The sequence below is a fragment of the Pongo pygmaeus genome, chromosome 19 (assembly GCF_028885625.2).
Source record: "Pongo pygmaeus isolate AG05252 chromosome 19, NHGRI_mPonPyg2-v2.0_pri, whole genome shotgun sequence".
Lineage (NCBI taxonomy): Eukaryota > Metazoa > Chordata > Mammalia > Primates > Hominidae > Pongo > Pongo pygmaeus.
The window spans coordinates 18,986,301-19,009,843 of record NC_072392.2 but is presented as its reverse complement, the minus strand read 5'-3'; the positions used below and the strand labels follow the sequence as shown (position 1 = coordinate 19,009,843).

Below are 23,543 nucleotides of genomic sequence, written 5' to 3'. Positions count from 1 at the left end.
TACATCCCGTTTCTTCCGTAGTTTGCTGACCGAAGCCGATTCAAGGCACTTAGTCTTAAAAATGGACCACTGTATACCTTATTTCCTTCACCCAAATAACAGCTTAAAGTTTTACTTCTCTTTGAGTCTCCTGTTCTTTGACCAACAGTTTCTAAATAGCTGTATACTGCCCCCCAAAAGTTATATTTAACAAAGAGTAGCCCCTATTTGAATGATTTAGCAGCAAGCTAAGGCAAAGACACGCAGCGCTCACATTCCAGAATAAGAACATGTTTATTCAGATGTGCCAGAAGTCCAGGGTCATGCAGCTTCGCATTTAGTAGATGCTTTACAAGCTCTCCCATTTTCCTTTCAGAACATACACTGTGGGAATTCACAAACTAAAACAATTTCTGGTGACTTCCAATCTGTATATTATACTTTACAGCTTCAATTGAATTTTCTTAAAAGTTAACTTCCAAGCTGGCTTGCCTAACACTGTGAGTCAAAAGTAACCCTAAAAAGGAAAAACACACAGCACTGAAGGGTCTCTGGGTGGTAATGCCAGCGTGGGTTGGGGAGGTGAAACTAAGCATATGGCTAGCAGACCTCAGGACGGGCCCTGGGGCTCATCATACAGAAATATGACAAGATGGTGAAGTCACAACTTCAGACGTCATTGGAGCTACCTGTATATGACATACACATTATAAACGAATAACCTGGAACATTTCACAATGTATGACACCCGTTCTACCTGGGAATGCAAACCCTGAGCTGCAAATAAGAACACAGACGTGGGAGACACCACGGCCTGAAGCTGCTCTCCTCTTCCCACCTCTGCTCTCCTCCAGTCCCGTGATGGGTTACGCTGAGCCAGCAATGTGCACGCACTAACTCCACAGGTGTTAAAGGTAAGGTCACTTCTAAACACACAACAAAATTACCTTAAACATTAGGACGTTAAAAGTTAAAAGCCCGGCCGGGCATGGCGGCTCACACCTGCAATCCCGCCTTTGGGAGGTGGAAGTGGGTGGATCACTTGAGGTCAGGAGTTTGAGACCAGCCTAACCACCATGGTGAAACCCTGTCTCTACTAAAAATACCAAAAAAAAAAAAAAAAAAAAAAATTAGCCAGGTGTTGTGGCAAGCACCTGTAATCCCAGCTACTCGGGACGCTGAGGCAGCAGAATCGCTTGAACCCAGGAGGCAGAGAACGCAGTGAGCCGAGGTTGCGCCACTGCACTCCAGCCTGGGCCACAGAGTGAGACTCCATCTCAAAAAAAAAAAAAAGTTAAAAGCCCAACATGGAAATAGAAACAGCTGCTGGCCATCAGTCCTGACAGACCACAGCACTTACTACCCAAGGACAGGCTGCTGCAGAGCTTGGCACTGGCGTGCATACTGGTTTTAAAGACCAATTATGCAAGGAAGCAAGGGAACAGCCAGCCTTTGGTGGCAATGACGCTCATGGGGTTGCCCCGAAGGCTGCTTTTGTCACCCGCACCGCACACTCACATCTTCCCTTCCTCCTGACTTCCATTTCCTTTCCCTACTCTGAGGACCGAGCCCTGACAGGGGCAGACTGTGAGGGACAAAGAGACTGTCAGCCCCAACCAACCCCAGTCGTGCCACATGGAGAGAGGGACGAACTCTCAGGGAGATGCTGACAGGGCCCACGTCAGCCAAAGCAGAAGGGACTTTTCTAGAATCAGGGAAGGGAATGGGATCGACCTGGAAGAGGCACTGTGCCTTTTCTGTGCTGTGGCGGAAGCTTCGATTCCAAACCAAGATACGGACTACACTCCTGAAAGCACCCCGTGGCAGGTTGTCACTGAAGTTATTTTGGCAAAGGAGCAAAAAAAAGGTCTGGCCCGAAATAACTGACCTGAAGTAACAGAAATTTCCCTTTCCTAACCTTCTTTAGTTCAATTTAGTATTCTAATAGACGAGACTTTGGTTTAACGATTTTTTTCTAGTGCTGAGGTCTCCCTCCCTCAGAACGCACAGCAGCCCGCAGGGAGGGCTCAGCCCCATTCTTGGTTAGGTTTGGTTTTGGCTGGAGGTGCTGCAAGTTCTGTGCCATGAAAGCAATCTCCCTCCAGCTCTGGAGACAGGTGGGGCACAGCTTCAGTGACTTTTCCTTTTTTGTGGGAAAAAGGTATACTTTGTAGGGTTAAACTCTTCCCAGATGCGCTCAAATTCTTCCAGAAAAACCCGCACGTACTCGTCATCCTCCATGATGAGAACGTTCTCCCTGTTGTTCTGGATGGCTTGCGTGGTCCAGTTGAGCGAGCCAGTGATGAGCACCCTCTTGTCCACGATGGCAAACTTGTGATGCATGTAGCCCAGGTCTTGATCGTGCCGGACCTGGATCCCTGCAGAAAGGACAAGGTGATTTCATTTCATGCAGGAGTCCCACCTCCAGTGTGGACTGTTCCTGGGGGTTACAGGCTTTACTATATGTTTCCAGTTTGGTGGGCCAGGAAAGCCCGCCATGCTTTCACAGAGTGGTGGTGGCTAAGCTCCCAGGAGGGACACTGAGAACCACAGAGGGGACATCACACATGGGGCCAGAGCATCACACACAGGCTACGGGGGACTGGGCAGGCCGTGGTCTGGGTGAGACCACACCTCCGAGTCTATGCCAGCCAGTATGTCCCTTCGGGGTTACTGGTTGCTGCCAAGGCTGTCACTAACCCAGTCAGAGGTGACCAGGGCAAAGACAGTGTGTGAGCCTTCAGGTTCTGACTCTTCCACAGCTAAGGCTGAGAGCCGTGCCCACTCTGCCCAGAGAGGCCCTGGCATCTGGGAGCAGAGCCCAATTTGCTGGCACAACCTCGGCCACCAAGGCAGGAAGGGCCTTGACAACGCACAAATGAATTCTCCTCTTCCGCACCCCCCTGCTTCCTTCACGGAAGAACCAGGCATCCCGGCCTCTGCTCTTCCCAGCTTTCAAACTCCTCTTGGGAAGGGCCTGTGTCTGTCTCCTCTGGAATAACACTGCCTCACTCACGACCTGCTCAAGGAATGAGGCCGTCAGAAATGGGGTTTAAAAGAAGTTTTAAACAGGCTGCCATGGAACACAGTCACCAGACTTTCCGAATCAAAATACAGGACATCCAAGTTAAATGGAATTTCAGATAGAGAGTAATCTTTGAAGGGAAGTGTGTCCCATGGAGTACTGGGAACATACCCTAAAAATCACTCCCTGTGCATGGAACTCATATTTAATTGTGCCCCCTGAATTGGGCCTGGCAGGATGAAGACGCGATGGCTCCCTTACCTCGGGGAGCCAGCCCGTCTTCTCACACTGTGGCCACACTTCCAGCACGTCCTGTCGGCACAGCCCTCCAAACACATTCCTCCACACGGTGGGCAGTCTAAAACCCCACCATTGCCGACACCGCCTGCCTCCGCTGGGATCCACTGCCCACCTCCCCGTCCCCTCCCCGAGGCCCGCCACCTCTGGCCACAGAGGACTCCCTGCCGTTCCTCACAAGGAAGTCAGTCTGTGACCCAGGGCGTCTGTGCTGCTGCCCCTTCCAGCCGCATGCCTCTCCCTCCGGACAGTCCACTCGTGTCAGCAAGCTCCCTGCCCTGAGTGTCCCTGCCCCTGGGCAGCTGACCTGGCCCACGCCACTTCCTCCCACACCACTGCCTCCCTACCCTGCTTTATGAAGTTGTCTTGGCCCTTCTTAGTGCCCTAAATGAAATATTTGTGACTTAGTCGGCATCTCCGTGGGAACCTGGCCTTGTGCCCTAGGATGTTCCAGCTCCTCACAAATACTGGCACAGAGGGGACATTCCTTGAACAGATGAATGCCACTGGACAGCCCCGAACTCAGCAAGGACGCTGGGAGGCCACCCCAGAGGGGATCCGATGGGACCTTGGTCTAGGGGCCCTTGAAGGGTCTTCACCAACCTCAGCTTCTACGACTCTAAAAGTGACTCAAACAGAACTGTATTGTGCACGCCTGGAGGTCCCCAAACCTCCCGTTAAAATGATCAACACACGGGAGGACAGCTCTTGTGGCTGCCCCAAAGAGGAGGAGACAACCTCAATAGGAAAACCACGTGCCCCATTCTGCTCCCACATGGCGTGCAACATGCCCCACACCAGCCAGAGCAGGGAGGGACCCCGGCTGACTCTGGAGAGGCTGCTCTGAGGCCCAAGTCAACAAGAGGCTACGGCTGTGCAGAAGGAACAGCGCGGCGGTGACCACTGCCCAGCCTGGACGATTCCCAGGGCTCCACACGTCTCTCGGTCACTGCGGCCACCAGAATTATCAGATCCAACGGTTGCACGTGCAGGCGTGACTTTCTGGGTGCCTGAGTGACGGAGACAGAGAGAAGCCCAAGAGTCTGTGGGTGCAAATACACAAAAGGCAAGAGCAGGCTGGGCCGCCGAACTGGGCTAGGATGGACTGAGAATCTTCAGGTGGGACAAGGATCCCAATTATTCACATTTCCTGGTCCCTTCTGTCCCCACCCCATGAGAGACGCGCCCCCGCTAGAGAGATATGTGTTCCCCTCCTTTTGCAGCTGGGAAAACAACAGAACGTTCTGGCGCTGCTTTCTAGAACATATGTTTAGGTCTCCCAGAGCCCGGTGGCCTGAGATTCACTCGGCAGCAGGTGGCCGCCTCTCCCCAGAGCCCTTCAGTCTGGAAGTCCAAGCACAACCCTGGCGTCTAGCTCCCCGGCCAGCAGGATCCAGGTTACCAGAAGCTGTCCGGGGGTCTCCGGCAGCCTGTGGGAGGGCGGGACCCGGCTGCAGCAGTCATGAAAACTCCGCTGGCGGCGCCCGAGGAGTTGCTTGGGGAGCCTGCTCCGCCTAGAGGCGGTTAGAACCCGGCACACGCAGGCCCACCTGCTTCCAGCATGCCGGGACAGGTCACTTAGAGAACCGCCCCCATCGCGGAGGCACCGAGGGCGTGGCTCGCTTATGTCCGCGCAGCCGGCTAGACCTTCTGTGGGGGCTCTGCTTTCTCCGCGTTACACCACCCCGACCCCACAAAGCCACGAGGAAAGTAAATGAGGCCTCAGCCCGTTCCCAGACCCCCTCCCCTAAGTGTCCACTTTTGCCTAGGACCCCGCGTGGGTCAAGCCGGCCTTCTCCGCCTGGACCCCGCCGGGCCTACCTGCCTTGCGCAGCAGGCCGATTTGCGAGCCGTTGAGGGCCATGTAGTCGCAGTCGGTGACGACCCGCACTCGCACCCCACGCTGGTGCAGCAACTGCACGGCGCGGCCCAGCTGCGGGCTGGAGAAGGCGAACAGGCAGAGCTCCAGGCTGGCGCGGGCGGACAGCAGGGCACGCAGCAGGCGGCTTAGCGCGCTCTCGCCGTGGGGCAGGCCGCAAGGGCAGCCCTCGGGGAGCCCGACCAGCGCCGCGCCCGGGGCCCGCAGCAGGGCCTCGGTACAGGTCACCTGAGATGGGAAGAACAGCACCTCGCGCCGCGGCCGCCGCCGCCTGGACCGCAGCCAGCGCAGCACCCAGGGCAGCGCCTCCAGAGCCAGAGCCAGGCCCACAGCCGCCGCGGCCGCCACCTGCCAGCGCAACCGCCCCATACCGCCGCCGACCCGGGACCCCGGGCCACGCCGCGGCAGCCGAGTCTGCGCGCCCCCAGCCCCAGACAGCCAGGCCACGCCCCCGTCACGCGCCGCCAACGGCCACGTGCCAGGCCACGCCCAGCCCCCCATGGCCACACGCCAGGCCACGCCCCCGTGACGCCCCACCAACGGCCACGTGCAAGGTCACGCCCTCAGCCCCCGAGGGCCACGCGCTAGGCCGCGCCATGCCCCCCACAACTGTCACGCACCAAGCTGAACCCACCCCTCCCACCAGCCCGCCCCCAGCCCTCAACAGGTGACCACGCCTCCCTCCACGCGCCAGGCCACGCCCCCCGCCATAGGCCCCACCCCACCCCCAACGCCAGGCCGCGCCCCACATTTTCCTTCCAGCCAGGCGCCAGGCCACGCCCTCCAGGTTCCACCTCCCACCACGTGCCAAGCCGCGTCCCCAAGCCCGCGCCACCAGGCAGCACTTGCACACCCGCGGGCCACGGGCCCTAGCACACCCGTCACCTGCCCAGGCCAGAGACTGCTCTCCGCGCTAGAAGCCACAGCAACCCCGGCTTTCCTCGTATGGAGCACAGCAGAGCTGCTCGGGAAATGTGGGGTCATACCTTCAGTGTCTTCTTGGGAGCAGCTAGGCTGGGCTGGGGAATGACCTGGGAACACAGATAATCAGGGAATCAACACAGCTGGAGGCAGCATTGGAACCCAGCGTACTGCAGGCGGTGGCGGCCCAGAGCTAGGCCCCTAAAGGTTTTTTTCCCAGCCCAACGGTATCTCCGGCGTTGTTGGAAGGCCTGCCCTGCTTTAAGCATAAACAGAGGAAGAGACTAAGGCAGCCGAGGGCACTGGGCCGGGGGCACAGGGAAACGGGGCAATGTGGTGTTCTGGGCTGGATCCTGGAACAGAAAGAAGGCATTCACGGAAAAACTGGTGAGAGCCAAATAAAGTCTGGAGCTTAATCGCATTGTACTAATGTCAGTTTCTTAGCTTTGACAAATGTATGAAAGGAATGTAAAAGGTTAACAAAGGAAGCTGCGTGGGGGTAAATGGATCTCTCTGTTCTATCCTCGAAACTTTTCTGTAAATCAAATTATTCTAAATTAAAAGTTTATTAAAATATTAAACTTGCACCTTCCATATGATCCAGCTATCCCACTGCTAGGAGAAAGGACGGGATCCATTAACACAAGCACGTGTCCTGGCAGGCTTATGTGCCTAGAACAACCCAAACAGACGTCAGCAGGTAAATAGGTAAATAAGCTTTCGTATATCTATACAAGGGAATGCTATTTAGCAATAAAATAGAATGAAGTGGCCTGGCACGGTGGTTCATGCCTGTTATCCCAGAACTTTGGGAGGCTGAGGCAGGAGGATAGCTTGAGTTCAGGAATTTGAAACCAGCCTGGCCAACATGGTGAAACACTGTCTCTACCAAAAAATACAAAAATTAGCTGAGTGCACTGGCATGTGCCTGTAATCCCAGCTACTCAGGAGGCTGAGGTGGGAGAATCGCTTGAGCTCTGGAGACTAACGTTGCAGTGAGCCAAGATCATGCCATTGCACTCCAGCCTGGGTGACACAGCAAGACCCTGTCCCCCCTCCAAAAAAAAAAACAGTACTCACATGTGCTACGACGTGGATGAATTTCATCAATACTGAGTGGGAAAAGCCAGACAAAAAGAGTACATACTGTATGATTCCATCTACATAAAATTCTAGAAAACGCAAACTAGACTGAGGGAAAGCAGACCAGTGTAGCCTGGAGGCCAACAAAGCCACGAGGAAGTGGAGTGATGGATGTGTGTTTATCAGGTTGACTGTGGTGGTTTCACGGATATACACATATGTCAAATTGTATGGTGTAAATAAAAATGTATGTCAGTGATTACGTCAATAAAATTCTTTTTTTTTTTTTTTTTGAGACGGATCCTCGTTCTTTCACCCAGGCTGGTGTGCAGTGGTGTGATCTTGGCTCACTGCAACCTCTGCCTCCCGGGTTCAAGTGAGTCTCTGCCTCAGCCTCCCGAGCAGCTGGGATTACAGGCGCCCGCCACCACACCTGGCTAATTTTTGTATTTTTAGTAGAGACGGGGTTTCACCATCTTGGCCGTGCTGGTCTCGAACTCCTGACCTCATGATCCACCTGCCTCGGCCTTCCAAAGTGTTGGGTTGGGATTACAAGCGTGAGCCACCGCGCCCGGCCTTTTTTTTTTTTTTTTTTTTTTTTTTTTTTTTTTTGAGATGAGGTCTTGCTCTGTCGCCCAGGCTGGAGTGCAGTGGCATGATCTCGGCTCACTGCAACCTTCACCTCCTAGGTTCAAGCAGTTCTCCTGCCTCAGCCTCCCAAGTAGCTGGGACTACAAGTGCACACCACCACATCGGCTAAATTTTTTTTTGTATTTTTAGTAGAGACGGGGGTTTCATCGTGTTAGCCAGAATGGTCTCGATCTCCTGACCTCGTGATCCGCCTGCCTCGGCCTCCCAAAGTGCTGGAATTACAGGCGTGAGCCACCGCGCCTGGCGAATAAAATTCTTAACAAAGAAAAAGAACACTTGAGTTTAGTGCTGGCTCCCAGGCTTCCTAGCTGCATGGTCTAGGACAAATTGATTCATCTCTTCTGAGCTTCACTTTCCTCATCTAAAACGATAATGAGAGGAGGGACTTGGAGTTGTGGAAGTATAAAGGAGGACTCAAATCCCTCCAGAGAGGACTCAAATCCCTCCAGAGAGGGATAAACAAAAATAAAACTGGGGGAAAACAGTTTTCAAAAACAGCCACTTCAGGGCTGGAAATCTACCAAAGGCAGACAACAAAATGAGAAGCTTTATTTGACTTTTATTTATTTTTTGTCTTCCAGTTTCTATTTTTAATTTTGTGGGTATATAGTAGGTATATATATTTATCGGGTACATGAGATATTTTGGTACAGACATGCAATTTGTAATAATCACGTCAGGGTAAATGGGATATCCATCACCTTAAGCATTTATCCTTTTTTGTGTTACAACATTTAGTTATTTGTTTGTTTGTTTATTTATTTATTTGAGACGGAGTCTTGCTCTGTTGCCCAGGCTGGAGTGCAGTGGCGCGATCTCAGCTCACTGCAAGCTCTGCCTCCCGGGTTCATGCCATTCTCCTGCCTCAGCCTCCCAAGTAGCTGGGACTACAGGTGCCCGCCACCACACTCAGCTAATTTTTCGTATTTTTAGTAGAGATGGGGTTTCACCATGTTAGCCAGGATGGTCTCAATCTCCTGACCTCGTGATCCGCCCGCCTCGGCCTCCCAAAGCGCTGGGATTACAGGCATGAGCCACCGCACCCAGCCTAGTTTTTTATTTATTTATTTATTTTTCAGATGGAGTCTTGCTCTGTCAGCAGTGACGTGATCTTGGCTCACTGCAACCTCCGTCTCCCAGATTCAAGCGATTCTCCTGCCTCAGCCTCCTGACTAGCTGGGATTACAGGCACCCACCACCACGCCCGGCTAATTTTTGTATGTTTAGTGGAGACGGGGTTTCACCATGTTGGCCAGGCTGGTCTCGAACACCTCACCTCAGGTGATCCGCCCACCTTGGCCTCCCAAAGTGCTGGGATTACAGATGTGAGCCACAGCGCCTGGCTATAATAACCATTTTAATATATGTGTGTGTATGTAACTCATAACATCATGTCGTGTGCCTTAAATATACACAATTTATTTTTTAAAAGGTTATACAAAGTATATTATCAGATAAGGGGTTAATTTCCAAAATATATAAGAGCTCAAGTGATTCTCCTGCCTCAGCCTCCTGAGTAGCTGGGACTACAGGTGTACATCACCAGCCTGGCTAATTTTTTTTTTTTTTTTTTTTTTTTAAGTAGAGACGGGGTTTCACCATGTTGGCCAGGCTGATCTCCAACTCCTGGCCTCAGGCAATCCTCCTGCCTCGGCCTCCCAAAGTGCTGGGATTACAGGCGTGAGCCACCGCGCCTGGCCCTGAATGTAAGTATCTTGAATGTAAAATCAGGAAACCCTTGACTGCCTTCAAACACATGGGGAAGGTTCAAGATCTGAAACTTGCTTTCTATCTCTTCCACTTGGTGTGAAAAGCTACAAAATCAGGAACCCCTATTCCCTCACAAGGACAGCAGAGTCTGGCCTGGTCTTGGGCTGGCATAGGTTCAGCTCAGCCTCCTGCTCTTCTGCACTCATGACCAATGGGAAAAATCTTCAAGAACTGCATACCCGTGGGGAGAAAAAGCCCACAGCTGCCTAGAAACACCAGTCGGCGGCTGGGTGCGGTGGCTCACCCCTCTAATTCCAGCACTGTGGGAGGCCGAGGCAGGCGCAACACAAGGTCAGGAGTTTGAGACCAGTGTGGCCAACATGGTGAAACCCCGTCTCTACTAAAAATACAAAAATTAGCCGGGTGTGGTGGCATGTACCTGTAATCTCATTTACTCAGGAGGCTGAGGCAGGAGAATTGCTTGAACCAGGGAGTCGGAGCTTGCAGTGAGCCGAGATCACACCACCGCACTACAGCCTGGCAACGGAGCAAGACTCTGTCTCAAAAAACAAAAACAAAAACAAAATACCAGTCGGCATAGGGCCCTGCCTGCCCCCTCGCCAGCGAACTGTTAGACATGGGAAATCCAGGTCACACATGCCCCTGAAGTGAATGCAGAGCTTACACTGGGCTCCTACTTGCCAAGTGGATTCAGCCACTAAACTGGCAGACAACTGGCAAAAACTGAGCACAGAGCCACGTTCCCAGGAATGCCATGCACGAAACAGAGGAATCTGTACCCGAAGCCGGGGGGGACAGTGGGTGGTCATCTCTCCCTTGACCCACACTGGCCAGGGGGTCCCCTCCCACTTGAGGTAGATGACTAAACCGTGAACCCTGCTGTTTTAGGGATTGCCACGGTCACCCAGGGTGATTCCAGCCATCTTCCTCTCAGATGGACATGTCTTTAAATATCATCATCATTAAGGGATGAGCCATTTCCTAAAGCTGAACAAAATGAAAAGGACATGGGCATGGACACTCAACAGACGTCCTTGGGATAAATGAGTGTTTGCTTCTCTCCAACACCAACTCCAACGACTACCTTGGAGAAGATTGTCTATGATCATTATAGCAGCTTAACCGTGCGAATTGGCCACTCACTGGTATTTTGTTTTGTTTTGTTTTTTGAGACGGAGTCTCACTCTGTTGCCAAGGCTGGAGTGCAGTGGTGTGATCTGGGCTCACTGCAACCTCTGCCTCCCGGGTTAAAGCGATTCTCCTGCCTCAGCTTCCTGAGTAGCTGGGACTACAGGCACCCACCACCACGCCTGGCTAATTTTTCTATTTTTAGTAGAGACAGGGTTTCACCATATTAGCCAGGATGGTCTCGATCTCCTGACCTCGTGATCCGCCTGCCTCAGCCTCCCAAAGTGCTGGGATTACAGGCGTAAGCCACTGCGCCCAGCCGACTCACTGCTATTTCTTAACCATAGTATTCCTGTGCCTGAGCACAAATAAATATTAGGCATCAAACCAAGAAAACCATGTGGTAACAATTTACAAAAATACATCTTTATTGTGTTCCAATGTTGTTGCATTATACAGATACCTAGTTATATAAACTTGGTCTTCATGTTAAATATAAACACAAAAAACTAGAAACAAATCATCAAAACTACCATAAAATCCCTCTGAGCCATTAATCCTTATTAAAAATGTATAGTGGGGAGTACCTGTAGCTGTAGGTTGAAGCAGGAGGACTGCTTGAACTCAGGAGTTCAAGACCAGCCTGGACGACATAGCAAGATGCCATCTCTTTAAAAAAAAAAAAAAAAAAAAAAAAAAAAAAGGCCAGGCAGAGTGGCTCACGCTTGTAATCCCAGCACTTTGGGAGGCTGAGGTGGGTGGATCACTTGAGATCAGGAGTTTGAGACCAGCCTGGCCAACACGGTGAAACCCTGTCTCTACTAAAAAATACAAAAATTAGCTGGGCATGGTGGTGGGCACCTGTAGTTCCAGCTACTCAGGAGGCTGAGGCAGGAGAATGGCGTGAACCTGGGAGGCAGAGCTTGCAGTGAGCCAAGATCGCACCACTGCAATCCAGCCTGGGAAACACAGTGAGACTCCACCTCAAAAAAAATTAAAAATAAAAATAAAAATTAGCTGGGTGTGGTGGCACGCACTTGTAGTCCCAGCTACTCTGGAGGCTGAGGCAGGAGAATCGCTTGAACCCAGGAGGCGGAGGTTGCAGTGAGCCAAGATCGTGCCATTGCACTCCAGCCTGGGCAACAAGAGTGAAACTCCCTCTCAAAAAAAAAAGTACAGTGGGATGATGAAATTGTCTTCAATCACCACACTCTGAAAATAGTTAACTGTAACCAAATGTAAATGTTGAAAGCGGCAATAAAGACAAAAGCGATACAGAATAAAAGCATGGTGGGGCTCACCATATCCAGGGGATTGGGCAAATCAGATGCTTGCTGACCTCTCAGCAACCTATCTTGTGCAAAAATGATCAGGGGCTCCATCGTTAAGCCCCAGGTTACCTTCACCAGCACCTGCAGGGGAACACCCCAGAAGATGAGCCCCATGGCTTCAGAACACACATTTCAGAGGACCGGAAGATGAGGAACAGATCCACTTCACTCCCCAAAGTCTCTTGCGGAGCCCTAACTCAATCACTCAGTGACCAAGAGCTGGCAATGTACTGAATATTCACAACTGCAGCAAAAGGTACCCTCAAACATAAGGCCCAGAAACTCTTGCTGAATTTCAAAGTAGAAACGCTTGAATGTTAACCTCAGGAGCGGACATGTTATTGCGACTGCATACCGAGTCGGACCTGTTTCTCCTGTGGGTTTTGAGTCTAAGTCCACAAGGGGCCTGAGAGGCAAGCTGTCCTCCTAGGTGTCTCTCCAAGGGGTCTGAACACAGAGAGAGCCCATCATCCCTCCGCCTTTCATTGCCATCTTCAGCGATTCCAACGGCTTGAGGGAGAGTGTGGGAAGTACACAAGCCCCAAACCTGACAGGGCCGAGCCCAGCCCTGACGGTTTCCCTTCCTTGCTGGGACACAGCTCCTTCCAGCAGTTGAGAAACTCAAGGGACAGTCCCTCTCACAGGGCTGCAGGAGCCTGTGGACAGCCATCCCTGTCTTCGGGCAGGTGTGTGTGACAGGTCAGTTCCGAGACTCCGAGGCTGTGGGGCTGCGGACTGTGGACATGAGGTGTGACTTGTAGGTCTTGCTCAGGCCAGTCATCCAGAACTTCAGCAGCTTGACATTGTCTTCCTCGGACGCACCCAGGATGCTCAGCAGCTTGTGTGTGTCCTCTTTGGGTCGACTGTCCACCTTGGTGAACTTAAAAAGCACCTTCACTTTGCTGAAGAAAACCAAAACAAAACACTCATACACCACAGCACAATCCCTCGAGCCCTGGTCACGGGGCCAACCAGGGGTGACACGGCTTTGGCACCAGCAGGAGCTGTGCAGGCAGAGCTGGAATCCACACCCTTGGGGCAGCAGGCTCGGCCCCTGAACTGCTGAAAGGAGCTGTGTCCCAGCAAGGAAGGGAAGCTGTCGGGGCTGGGCTCGGCCCTCTGTCGGGTATGGGTATGGGGCCTGTGCGCTTCCCACACTCTCCCTCAAGCTGTTGTCAAGAGGCCAAGAAGAAAGAAAAACCTTCCTTAAACTCATGGAAGACACTCGTTGCTCCTAAGCTTCACTGCATGATTTTAAATCAGGACAATGTTTGATTAATAAATTTGACCCAAAAAACTACCAAGAATCGAGGCAGGAGGAAATAAATTTGCTTACAAAAAAAAAACAAACCCAGGGGGCCGGGTGCAGTGGCTCACGCCTGTAATCCCAGAACTTTGGGAGGCCAAGGTGGGCGGATCACGAAGTCAGGAGTTCAAGACCAGCCTGGCCAACATGCTGAAACCCCGTCTCTACTAAAAATACGAAAATTAGCCAGGCATGGTGGGGGGTGCCTGTAATCCCAGCTATTTCAGAGGCTGAGGCAGAAGAATCGCTTGAACCCGGGAGGCAGAGGTTGTGGTGAGCCAAGATCATGCCATTGCACTCCAGCCTGGGCAATAAGAGCACAACTTTGACTCAAAAAAAAAAAAACAAACAAAAAAACAAAAGCTGGGGGGGGCATGGGTTACTGGGCTTTCAGGTTTTGAAGTTAATTGCACAGCAGATGACAGAGCTTCCATTATGAACCCTCCTGTGAGCGTGGAGCCCTTGCCCAAGCCTCAACCGCTCTCCAACGCAGGCACCACCCCCACCTCCCCATGCAGGAGCCGGGGGCAGAGATGATGACCACTTCCCGAGGCCACCTGAGCTTTGCAGTGGCGGACCTGGAGTTGGAACCCCACCCCCAACCTCTTCTCTTGGCTCCTCCCTCAGTGGCCACGGCCCAGCTCCTCTTTTGGAAACAGCTCCAGGTTTCCTCCAGGGTCGCAAGCAAAGGGGCCTCGCCCACACTGTTGCTTACTTCATCCACTCCTCCTTGAGGCAGACAAGGCACTGGTCCACCACATCCACAGACAGGTTCTGGTTGGTCAGAGCCGCTTCAATCTTATTCAGGATGGTGGGGCCCACTGGGGAGAAGGGCGGGGGCAGAGCAAGAGCAGGCATTAGCGCAGGGCGAGAGCATCTTCTCACAAAAAGGACACTCCGCCTGGGGGCACCCACCTCGGTCTGCAGCTACAGGGCTCCCGCTGGTCACCACAAACTCGTACTTGCTGAGAGACTGGTCATCCTCACACCCCACAGGGTGGAGGGTGGAACGTGCGGCTGCGTGGACCTCCACAATGACAGCAAACTCTGTAACAACACAAGGCCCATGGCTCCTCACCTCCCCCACGCTCCTCACCTCCCCTGCGCTCGCCCACCGCGGGCCCCACTCTGCTCATCCCAGGTCAGTGGGGAAGGATGCTGGTGAAAAGGCTGGCCCAGATCAATGCTTTGGTATTTAAAACCTTTCAGGTTATTTATGAATAGTTAAGGGTTAACTTTTGTCTCAGTTAAACTAATAATTTATTATATTACAATAATCACAAAGTACTTTATATACATCAATTTACCTCTGGCTAAGCAGCCCTATGAGGGTGGTCTCACCATGACCCTATTCTACAGATGGGGAAACAGGCCTGGAGATGTTAAATAACCTGCTCGTAGTAGTAAGAATTTGAAGTCTCTTTGAAACCAGAGCCTGTGTTTCCAATGCTACCCGGAAAAAAGGCACTGCCTCGCAGGGAGTCAGGACCCAGCCTGGGTGCTGACTGGGGGCTCAGGGCAGCTCCACTCAGACCACGAGTCAGCAGCTGCTGCTCACAGCTGTGCTGGGGGAAGTCACTGATGAGCCTGGGGGGCTGACCCCTGGACATCCCCAAACCAAAAGACCAGGGGTTTGCTGAGCCCTGACCATACTAGTGAAGGCCGGGAAGACCTCGGGCACGGGAGGTGAAGAAAAAGGCTGGAGGAGAGCAGAAGGCAGGACAGGGGAACAGCAGAAGAGTGAGGAGAGGACGGCAGGGCCCACAGAAGCAGGCGGCTCACACCCAGCGTTCAGCAGGCCTCCGTCTCATGGGCACCCACTCACCAGGATGACCAGGATCCTCCGGCCAGGGACGCATCCCCCCACCCCAGGATGATGGCCTGCAGCCCACTGACGACAGTCCCTGCTAGCCACCCTTCCCATCAGGTCCACTCACCCACCGCTGCCTGTGTGAAGATAGAACACGGAGGCCCACAGCCATGGGGGAAGCTGGCCCTGCAATGAGGCCTCCTCTCCACAACCCATGACAGAGATCTGGTTCCACTCTGGGCCCGAGGCGTGGGGACCCTCAGTGCAGGGCATGGCCCCACAGCCCGCAGGGGCACGCACCTGAGGAGAGCACGTGGGGGGGTATCTGCACGTGTGGGCTGAGCCCCAGGAAGTTGCACCGATAGGCCTCCTCGTACTGGCTGCTGTATGGGATGATGCGGACGCAGCCCACCGGCAGCATGGTCTGAGGAGGACAGCAGGACTCAGACCAAGGATGCGAGGAAGCCCTCAGCCCTGGCCGTCAATGCTCCACTACCCAAACCCCACACGCCTCCTGCAGCCCGGTCCAAGCCCTCCCTCCTGCCAGAGGAGTCCCCAGACTCTCAGCCCACAGTGGGGGTGGGGGGGTCCTCCACCACCAGGTCCCTAACTCTTGTCTGGACCGCCAGTCACACACCAGCTTGTACCGCCCCTTGCTCTGTGGTGTTAACTCATATTAATGTTTTCCTGCACAGATGTTTGTCTCTTACCACATCCCACAAAGAAGCTTTTACCAAGACTGTGTCATATGCATTTTTGTTCCCTCTCAGGCATAGGCAGTCGGCAGGCACATGCGTCCTTCTGATGATTTAAACATCATCAGACCAGACCCGGGTCTCCATGCCCACTGCGCCCCAGGTGGAGACAGTGTGGTGCACAGCAGTTCTGTGCTGGGCAGTCAGTGCACCTTGGCATCCCCACCCGACGCCAGGCACCAGGCCAATACTGCCCTGCGCCGCACACCTAAGGAAAAGATGTTCTCACCCGAAGCACTTCAAAAGCTGACTGGACGAGGTCCACGTCTCCGCTTTTCCAGATCACCTGGTTCCCCATGAGAACGTGCCAGGCCAGCATGCGGAAAGAAGGGGCACCGAGGACCTAAATAAGAGAGTGCAGTGCTTTCGGCATGACTAGCAGAAATGGTTTTTCTCTCCCTTCCCATGAAGTTATTTATTTGTGTGTTCATAAAACTTTGTAGAGCAAAGACAGGGCTCAGGAGAAAGTCACTTATCTCCTCAGGGAGGCGGGTGCCCGGCCCAGGGTTAAAGGGGCAGAGAGAGAAGTTCCAGGTTTGCATATAAATGCTAGATTCCAAAGCTCTTGCTCCAAGATCTTTCTCCCAGTTTTGTTTTTAAAAATTTGAAGCAAAAAGATGTTAAGTTTGTGCAATATTCACCTTCTCTCTACAGACACTTTCTGCTGAACCATTTGAAAGCAAGCTGTAGGGCCCTCGACATGGCAGCACCCAGGAGAACAAGGGCATCTCCACAGCTGAGACCATGACTGCAGCCAGGAGTGCCTGGACGGACGCATCTGACATCCAGCCCAGGGCTCCTGCCTGCTTGACGGCTGCTGTTCTTTGGAGCCAGGAGATACTACAGGACCCATCATTGCTTTTAGTTGTCATGTTCTTCTTCTTTAACCTAGAACAGCCTCTCCCCACACCCCACCTGTTATTAACTTCCGTGACACTGACACCTTAGGAGAGTCCAGCCTGCTGTCTCATGGCTTCTAAGACGCCAAACCCAGCTTTGAAACACAACATAAGAGAGAGGCCACAATACCACGTTTCACCAAACCCCAGCAGCCTCAAAGCAGTCCCACCTCCAGAGGAATTCCAGACCCCTTCCAACTTTCATCGACATAAGCAATGGACAAGGAAGGTTTCAGCCAAATGCAGGATTTTGATGGAATGGGTGTTTACATCCAGAAGCCCCAAGGACATCTGCCATGAAATCAGTCTCACTCAATTTTCCAAAACAAATAACTCTCTTCTAATGAATCAGTGCTCATTGGAAAAATTCATACAGAAGAATTTTATAAGAAGGCAGCCTGCCCTTGTAATCCAGCAACCCACACCCCTCTCCTGGCATCTGACTCGATGTAACTGGAGGCAACCCTGTTAGATTTTGTCGTGTCTGGCAGGCACACATGTACATACATCACCCTGAACACACACTGTCTGCTTTATTTCTTCTAATTAATCATATTCCACGGTTTGGCTACTGTTTACTAGTATGGTATGATATGCAAGTTGTTTCTAATTTTTTGTAAGAATGACCATCACTTTCTTTTTTTTTTTTTTTTTTTGAGATGGAGTCTCGCTTCGTCACCAGGCTGGAGCGCAGTGGCGCCATCTCGGCTCACTGTTAACCTCTATCTCCCAGGTTCAAGCGATTCTCCTGCCTCAGCCTCCCAGTAGCTGGGACTACAGGCACATGCCACCATGCCCAGCTAATTTTTGTATTTTTAATAGAGACGGGGTTTCACCATGTTGGCCAGGCTGGTCTCGAACTCCTGACCTCGTGATCCGCACCCCCGTTGGCCTCCCAAAGTGCTGGGATTACAGGTGAGAGCCACCACGCCCAGCCAGACCATCACTTTCAATGGGCAGGGTCCAGGCTGCATCCAAACCAATTACTCCTAAAGTTCAATGCCTTTAGGAGCTTCTTAGAGGATTAGAGGAGCATGGGACGCCAACTATCTGGGCTTTTCTCTGAAGATACTTAGGTCATCACTGAAAGGGGAGCACTGACCCTATGGCTAATACCCCTGCCGCCCTGTGCCCTCAGCCACCCACCGGGGAGGCTGTCAGTCACTTCCTGCAGGGCTTTGAAGATGGAGGGTCCAGAGGCAAGGCGTGTGGGCAGGGACAGCTGGGCTCTCCTCTTGAGCTCCTGATGCGCTTTGCTTCTGCCGCCTACCTGCCTCATGTGCCGGAGGGACTTGAAGACTGGCAGCTTCCGGGGCTGCCAGCTCCCACAGCCTGAGAGAGAGGAGGACTCTGCCGGGCCCTGGGTCAGCTCCCGCCCTTCTGTACCCTCTGGCAACACAGGGGCTTTCTCCTCCTCTTCAGCCTCAGAGTTGTCCCAGCTTTCTGATTCCTCTTCTAAATCTGCAAGACAGACGACAAGGACAGTTACAGATACAGTCTTGTCCCGTGACTTCAGCCCAAGGTACTTCATGGGCTGAGCCGGTCAGTGTAGATTCCTGGCTGCGGCCAGGTCCTGTGCTCCCGGCTCCCTGTTGCTCTGGGAGCCCTGGGGTGGAGGGAGGGCTCAGCTGCTGTCTGCTTAGCCCGGGGTACCACGCATCTCTCTTAGAAGCACTTATGGAAAGACCGTCAGCTGTTCTTTGCTGGTGAGAAAACTCAAACCAGTAAGAAAAATGCCAACAGCGTGTCTACGGAACACACCCAGTCGGCCACAGTTCTCGAGGATCTACACGTTGTTTCTTTTTTTTCCGCTTTTTTTTTTTTTTTTTGAGACGGAGTCTCGCTCTGTCGCCCAGGCTGGAGTGCAGTGGCGCAATCTCGGCTCACTGCAACCTCCGCCTCCCGGGTTCAAGCGATTCTCCTGCCTCAGCCTCCCGAGTAGCTGGGACTACAGGCACCTGCCACCATGTCCGGCTAATTTTTTTGGTATTTTTAGTAGAGAAGGGGTTTCACCGTATCTGCCAGGCTGGTCTCAAACTCCTGACCTCATGATCCACCCACCTCGGCCTCCCAGTCCACTTTTATTTTAGATTGAGGGCGTACATGTGCGGCCTTGTTACAAGGGTACGCCACGTGGTGCTAAAGTTTGGGCATCTATGAATCCTGTCACCCAGACAGTGAACCACAGGAAGTAATATGCCCAGATAGTATCCAATAGAAAATATTTCAGCCCTCCCTCCTTCTGGAGCCCCCAGTGTCTACTATTCCCATCTTTTTTATTTGAGACAGGGTCTCGCTCTGTTGCCCAGGCTGGAATGCAGTGGCACGATCACGGCTCACTGCAGCCTCAATCTTCTGGGCTCAAGTGATCCTCCCAACGAAGCCTTCCAAGTAGCTGGGACTACAGGCATGTGCCACCTTGCCCAGCTACTTTTCATATTTTTTGTAGAGACTGGACCTCCCTATGTTGCTCAGGCTGGTCTCAAACTCCTGAGCTCAAGCAATCTGCCTGTCTCGGTCTCCCAAGCGCTGGGATTCCAGGCGTGCACCAGTGCCTGATTTCGTTCTTCTTTATGGCTGCATCCAACATCATTTCATTTGGTCCTCTCAGCTGTTCTGAGGTCAGCACTATTATCTCCATTTCACAGTTGAAGAAATGAGTATTTGTCATTACAATGAACCTTCATGGAGCCCTCACAAATGACAACATCTCCATTTCACATCACGAGACCCAAAGGGAAGGGTGCACGTGAGAAGCAAAACCAGGATGTGAAACCAGGTCTGTCCGATGCCAAAGGGCAAGCCCTGAGCCCGAAACCCCACACTGCACATGCCCAGCACACCTGCATTTCCAGCTCTCACAAAGGCTTCCACAGACCTGGCTCTTTGTGCTAAAAAGCTCACCAAGACACTGCCCTTGCCATCTGCACCTGCCTAGAAACATGGTTGGCACTATAATAAATGGCTCCAGGGCCAGCCAACCCGCAGGGCATGGGGGTGGATTCCCAGGCTTTGTCTTTCCTGACCAGGTTCTGCTCTTGCTAAGACTCCACTGGCAAAGCTTAGTTGAGGGCACGCCTGCACCTGCCTGCAGAAACACCTCAAAACAGCTCTGGCTGTTTGGAAGGCTGGTCATTTGCAAGCAGAAGCATGGGAAGCATTATTAATGACATGTGGTGTGAACAATGGTTGTAACCACAGACCTGTAGCACCAAGATCAAATCATCCCTGATAGAAAGCTTGGCCAAGACTGGCCCAGTGCTTCCGGGCTGGTGCACACAGTGCCAGGATCCCCAGACACAGGGCCCCAAGCCCCAGATCACGAACCTGGGGAAGCCCAGGCACCTGGGAGGTCAGGGAACCACTGCCCTTGATGGAAAACTTGGGACGAACTGAAACAGAACACTTTATTTGTAAAGGAGCAAAGACTGTCGACCAGGCCAAGCACTTGGCTATCACAAAATCGGGACGAGAAACCTTTAATCAGCCAGTTCTCTCTACGGACAGCCCACCTGTGAATTTTCCCCACCTAGTTGGGGAACAGATTCTTTCACATGGCGGTCAAGGCAAACGAGACAGGAAATCACAACAATCACACCGAGATCAGAGGGTAAGCTTCCCGAAGGCTCGTCCTGGGCTGATTCAGAGCCGCGTTTCCCTCCCTCAGCTCTTCCTGCCAGGAGAGCAGAGAGCTGGTACCGCCCCACGGCCATCTGGGCCAAGGCCCCGGCAACAGCACCCCTGCCTCACCAGCGAGCTTCTCCATCTGGACCAAGGTGTCCTCGGTCGGAGCACCTTCCAGGAGCTTCTCAGTCAGCCGGCTGCCACACGCCTTCAGGAGCCTGGAGAACACAGCACCAGCTATGAGTCTTCTCACCAAAGGAAAAAGCAAACCTGACACTCACCCAGCCCCCAATCCTACCAGTTTAAAGAAAAAATGGGTATAAAAGAACACCAGCAGGGCACAACCAGCCAGATCCTGCATGCAGGCAGTTCCACAAGTCAACGACCAAAGTCCTTCAAAAGACGGATGGGAGGAACTTGGAGGGGAGGGGATGCAAGGGGAAGCTGTTCTAAACCAGAGAGACTTGGGGTGCTGCTCCAGTGCCAATGCAGTCACTTGTGAGACAAAAGGTAAACTGCACAAGGGCTTGTAGCCTGGAGAACACTCAGGAGTCTGTCGGTTTTGTTGGACATGATCACGGTATTGTGATTATATTTATGGCTGGAATGATACGACTCAGATTTGCTTTAAAAAAAAAAAAAAAAAAAAGGCTGGGTGCGGTGGCTCACGCCTGTAATCCCAGCACTCTGGGAGACTGAGGCAGGTGGATCACGTGAGGTCAGGAGTTTGAGACCAGCCTGGCCAACATGGTGAAACCCCGTCTCTACCAAAAATAAAAAAATTAGCTGGGTGTGGTGACAGGCGCCTGTAATCCCAGCTACTTGGGAGGCTGAGGCAGGAGAAACACTTGAACCCAGGAAGAAGTGAGTTCCACGTCAATATGTTTTCCGCACACTCAGGGGAAGAGGCCTAGAGAACAAGGACTCCCAGCCCAGATCTGTGCTCACTGACAAGTGCCCATAGGTCAGTGCTCCTCACAGAGGCAGCAAGAAAACAAGGCTAAAGACTGTTCTCCCAAATCTGTGGACAAGCCAACCAATGTATCGTGACTGCTATATCCTAACAGCAAAAGCAGAGACGCCCATTACCAGGCAAAGGAGGTGTGCAGGCACGCCCACAAGTTGTCATCACTTGTCAACGATGTCAGCGAGCGGGCGGCGTTGCCGTTCCTCTGGTGTAGGAATGGCGTGAAGGCTGTGTTCATCCTCTGAGCACGCTGTGGGCATCCAAACTGCTCTGCCTCAAACACCTGAAATGCAAAGGGAAGGGATGGCCTCTTTAAGCCAAAGCTGCCAGCAGCCCGGACCCCCACTCGTTCACAGCCAACTCCAGGACCTGACTCCTAGAGGATCAGTCCCACTGTACTCTCTCAATGCAGAGCACACAAAGTGCCACCAGCCCAATCATTCCCAACAGCATAGCTCTGCCCCGGCTACATCAGGAGCTATCCGAGAACAGGAATTGGTTGAGCTTCTCCTAATGAGCTCATTGGGTGCCTAATGAACGACCCAAGGCACCCAGGGGGATTCTCATGAGTGGCCATCTGCGCTGCTCCCCACCTGTCTCCACCTCCCCTTCTGGGTGCACTACTTGGCTAAGGCACACGTGACTGGCTCTCGCCAACAAGCTGAGACAAACAAGGCCCTCAGCACCATCCGTGCTTTTGGAGGGCAGAAGGAGCAACACTTTTTCTTTTCTTTTTCTTTTTTTTTTTTTTGAGATGGAGTCTCAGTCTGTCGCCCAGGCTGGAGTGCAATGGTGCGATCTCAGCTCACTACAACCTCTGCCTCCTGGGTTCAAGCGTTTCTCCTGCCTCAGCCTCCCAAGTAGCTGGGATTACAGGCATGCACCACCATGCCCAGCTAATTTTGTATTTTTAGAAGAGACGGGGTTTCTCCATGTTGGTCAAGCTGGTCTCCAACTCCCGACCTCAGGTGATCTGCCCGCCTCGGCCTCCCAAAGTGCTGGGATTACAGGCGTGAGCCACCGCGCCCGGCCTAGGGGAAACATTTTCATATGGCTGCCACTCTGCCTGCCAGGACGACCACAGCAAGCAGAGCCCCGCTCTCCTGCAATGCACACAGCATGAGCAAGAAACGGGCCCTATGGCTTGAAGGTGCTGAGATCCGGAGGCTGTTTGTTACCAGAGCACGACCTGGCCTGGCCTGAGCTGCATCTCCACAGCTGGAGGTCTATATTCGGTGGTGCAACTAAATGGGATTAACAGAAGTCCCTGAGATGAAGGCCAGAGGAAACAAAGACACCAGGGGTCTGACTGCAGCAAAGAAACCAGAGCTGATCGAGAACCAGGACAACGGGGACGAGAGAGACCAGCAAAGCAGGCGGGATGGCCTGGGAGGCTCCTCACCACGACCTCCAGCCCTGAAGCCAAGAGACTACAATTCACACAGTGCAGTGGCTACAAGCAGAGGGGAAGACGCCACGTGGGCTCCAGGCTTCAATCTCAGCACAGAGCGACTCCTGCGGTGCAGGAACCCCTGCCACCCCGGCACCTCATCTCTGAATTCACCTTGAGCGCCTTGCCCTGGAGCTCATCGATGATTCCCCGGACCTTCCCCAGCAGGAAGGGCCAGGAGTTGATGAGGTAGATCCGGTCCATCATGATGGTGATGATGCTGTACCAGCGCTGGAAGCCCCTGGCCAGGCTGTCCTTGATGAAGAAGGTGTGGCTGAACACAAAGCCGTGCTGCTCATCTCCGAAGAAGATGGGGCCTTCACGGCCAGGGCAGACCTGGAGGGACACCAGCGACTCAGACAGCCCTTTCCTCACTTAGTGACACCAAATCAAAGCCTCTTCTTCAGACTTTTCAAGAGTCAGCTGGCACAAATCAGCCAGTGTTAGTAACAGGGGAGAGTGGCACGGTGGGGGGGGCCATGAGAGCCGAAGACTGTACTCTTCTGCTCCTGTGATCAAGTTTCCAACAACACTTGTCATCGTGGACTGCAAGGGCTGGTAACAAGGTTCACTGCTTTTTTTCCACCTTGAGCCATAAATAACTCCCATGCATATGTCACACCTCTCCCAGACTCAAATGTACCAGCTTACTCACCTGAAGCACGCAGAAGAACCAGCAGGTCAGAGCAGCCACTGCACTCTCCCTG

At 52.8% G+C, this 23,543-nt stretch overlaps 2 protein-coding genes across 10 annotated transcripts in view; both read right to left on the bottom strand.

The window, feature by feature from the left end:
- Window positions 1-254: 254 nt before the first annotated feature.
- PLD6 (phospholipase D family member 6) lies at window positions 255-5,654 on the bottom strand. The gene is made up of 2 exons (XM_054459234.2): window positions 5,123-5,654; window positions 255-2,357 (listed from the first exon to the last, which is right to left on the bottom strand). The coding sequence occupies exons 1-2, from the start codon at window positions 5,547-5,549 to the stop codon at window positions 2,110-2,112; spliced, it is 675 nt and encodes a 224-aa protein (XP_054315209.1). The 5' UTR covers window positions 5,550-5,654; the 3' UTR covers window positions 255-2,109.
- Window positions 5,655-6,171: 517 nt separating this feature from the next.
- Window positions 6,172-23,543, bottom strand: part of FLCN (folliculin) — a 30,114-nt gene continuing 12,742 nt past the window's right edge. For 8 of the 9 annotated variants that reach the window (XM_054459232.2, XM_054459217.2, XM_054459228.2 and 5 more), the window contains exons 6-14: window positions 22,951-23,172; window positions 21,509-21,669; window positions 20,546-20,637; window positions 18,066-18,256; window positions 16,126-16,239; window positions 15,442-15,565; window positions 14,247-14,378; window positions 14,047-14,152; window positions 11,099-12,927 (exon numbers count right to left, since the gene is read on the bottom strand). In XM_054459232.2, the coding sequence (XP_054315207.1) occupies window positions 12,726-12,927; window positions 14,047-14,152; window positions 14,247-14,378; window positions 15,442-15,565; window positions 16,126-16,239; window positions 18,066-18,256; window positions 20,546-20,637; window positions 21,509-21,669; window positions 22,951-23,172 (1,344 nt within the window). In that variant the 3' untranslated portion in view covers window positions 11,099-12,725. Of the gene's footprint in view, window positions 6,212-11,098; window positions 12,928-14,046; window positions 14,153-14,246; window positions 14,379-15,441; window positions 15,566-16,125; window positions 16,240-18,065; window positions 18,257-20,545; window positions 20,638-21,508; window positions 21,670-22,950; window positions 23,173-23,543 lie in introns of those variants that run through there. The other variant, XM_063656573.1, reaches the window with a different exon arrangement.

What these genes read in the sequence shown, in the direction of transcription:
- PLD6 (XM_054459234.2), bottom strand. Translation starts at nt 5,549, where the DNA reads ATGGGGCGGTTGCGCTGGCAGGTGGCGGCCGCGGCGGCTGTGGGCCTG. An exon ending in CGGCCTGCTGCGCAAGGCAG is followed by an intron (nt 2,358 to 5,122) that starts GTAGGCCCGGCG and finishes TCCTTTCTGCAG; the next exon opens with GGATCCAGGTCCGGCACGAT.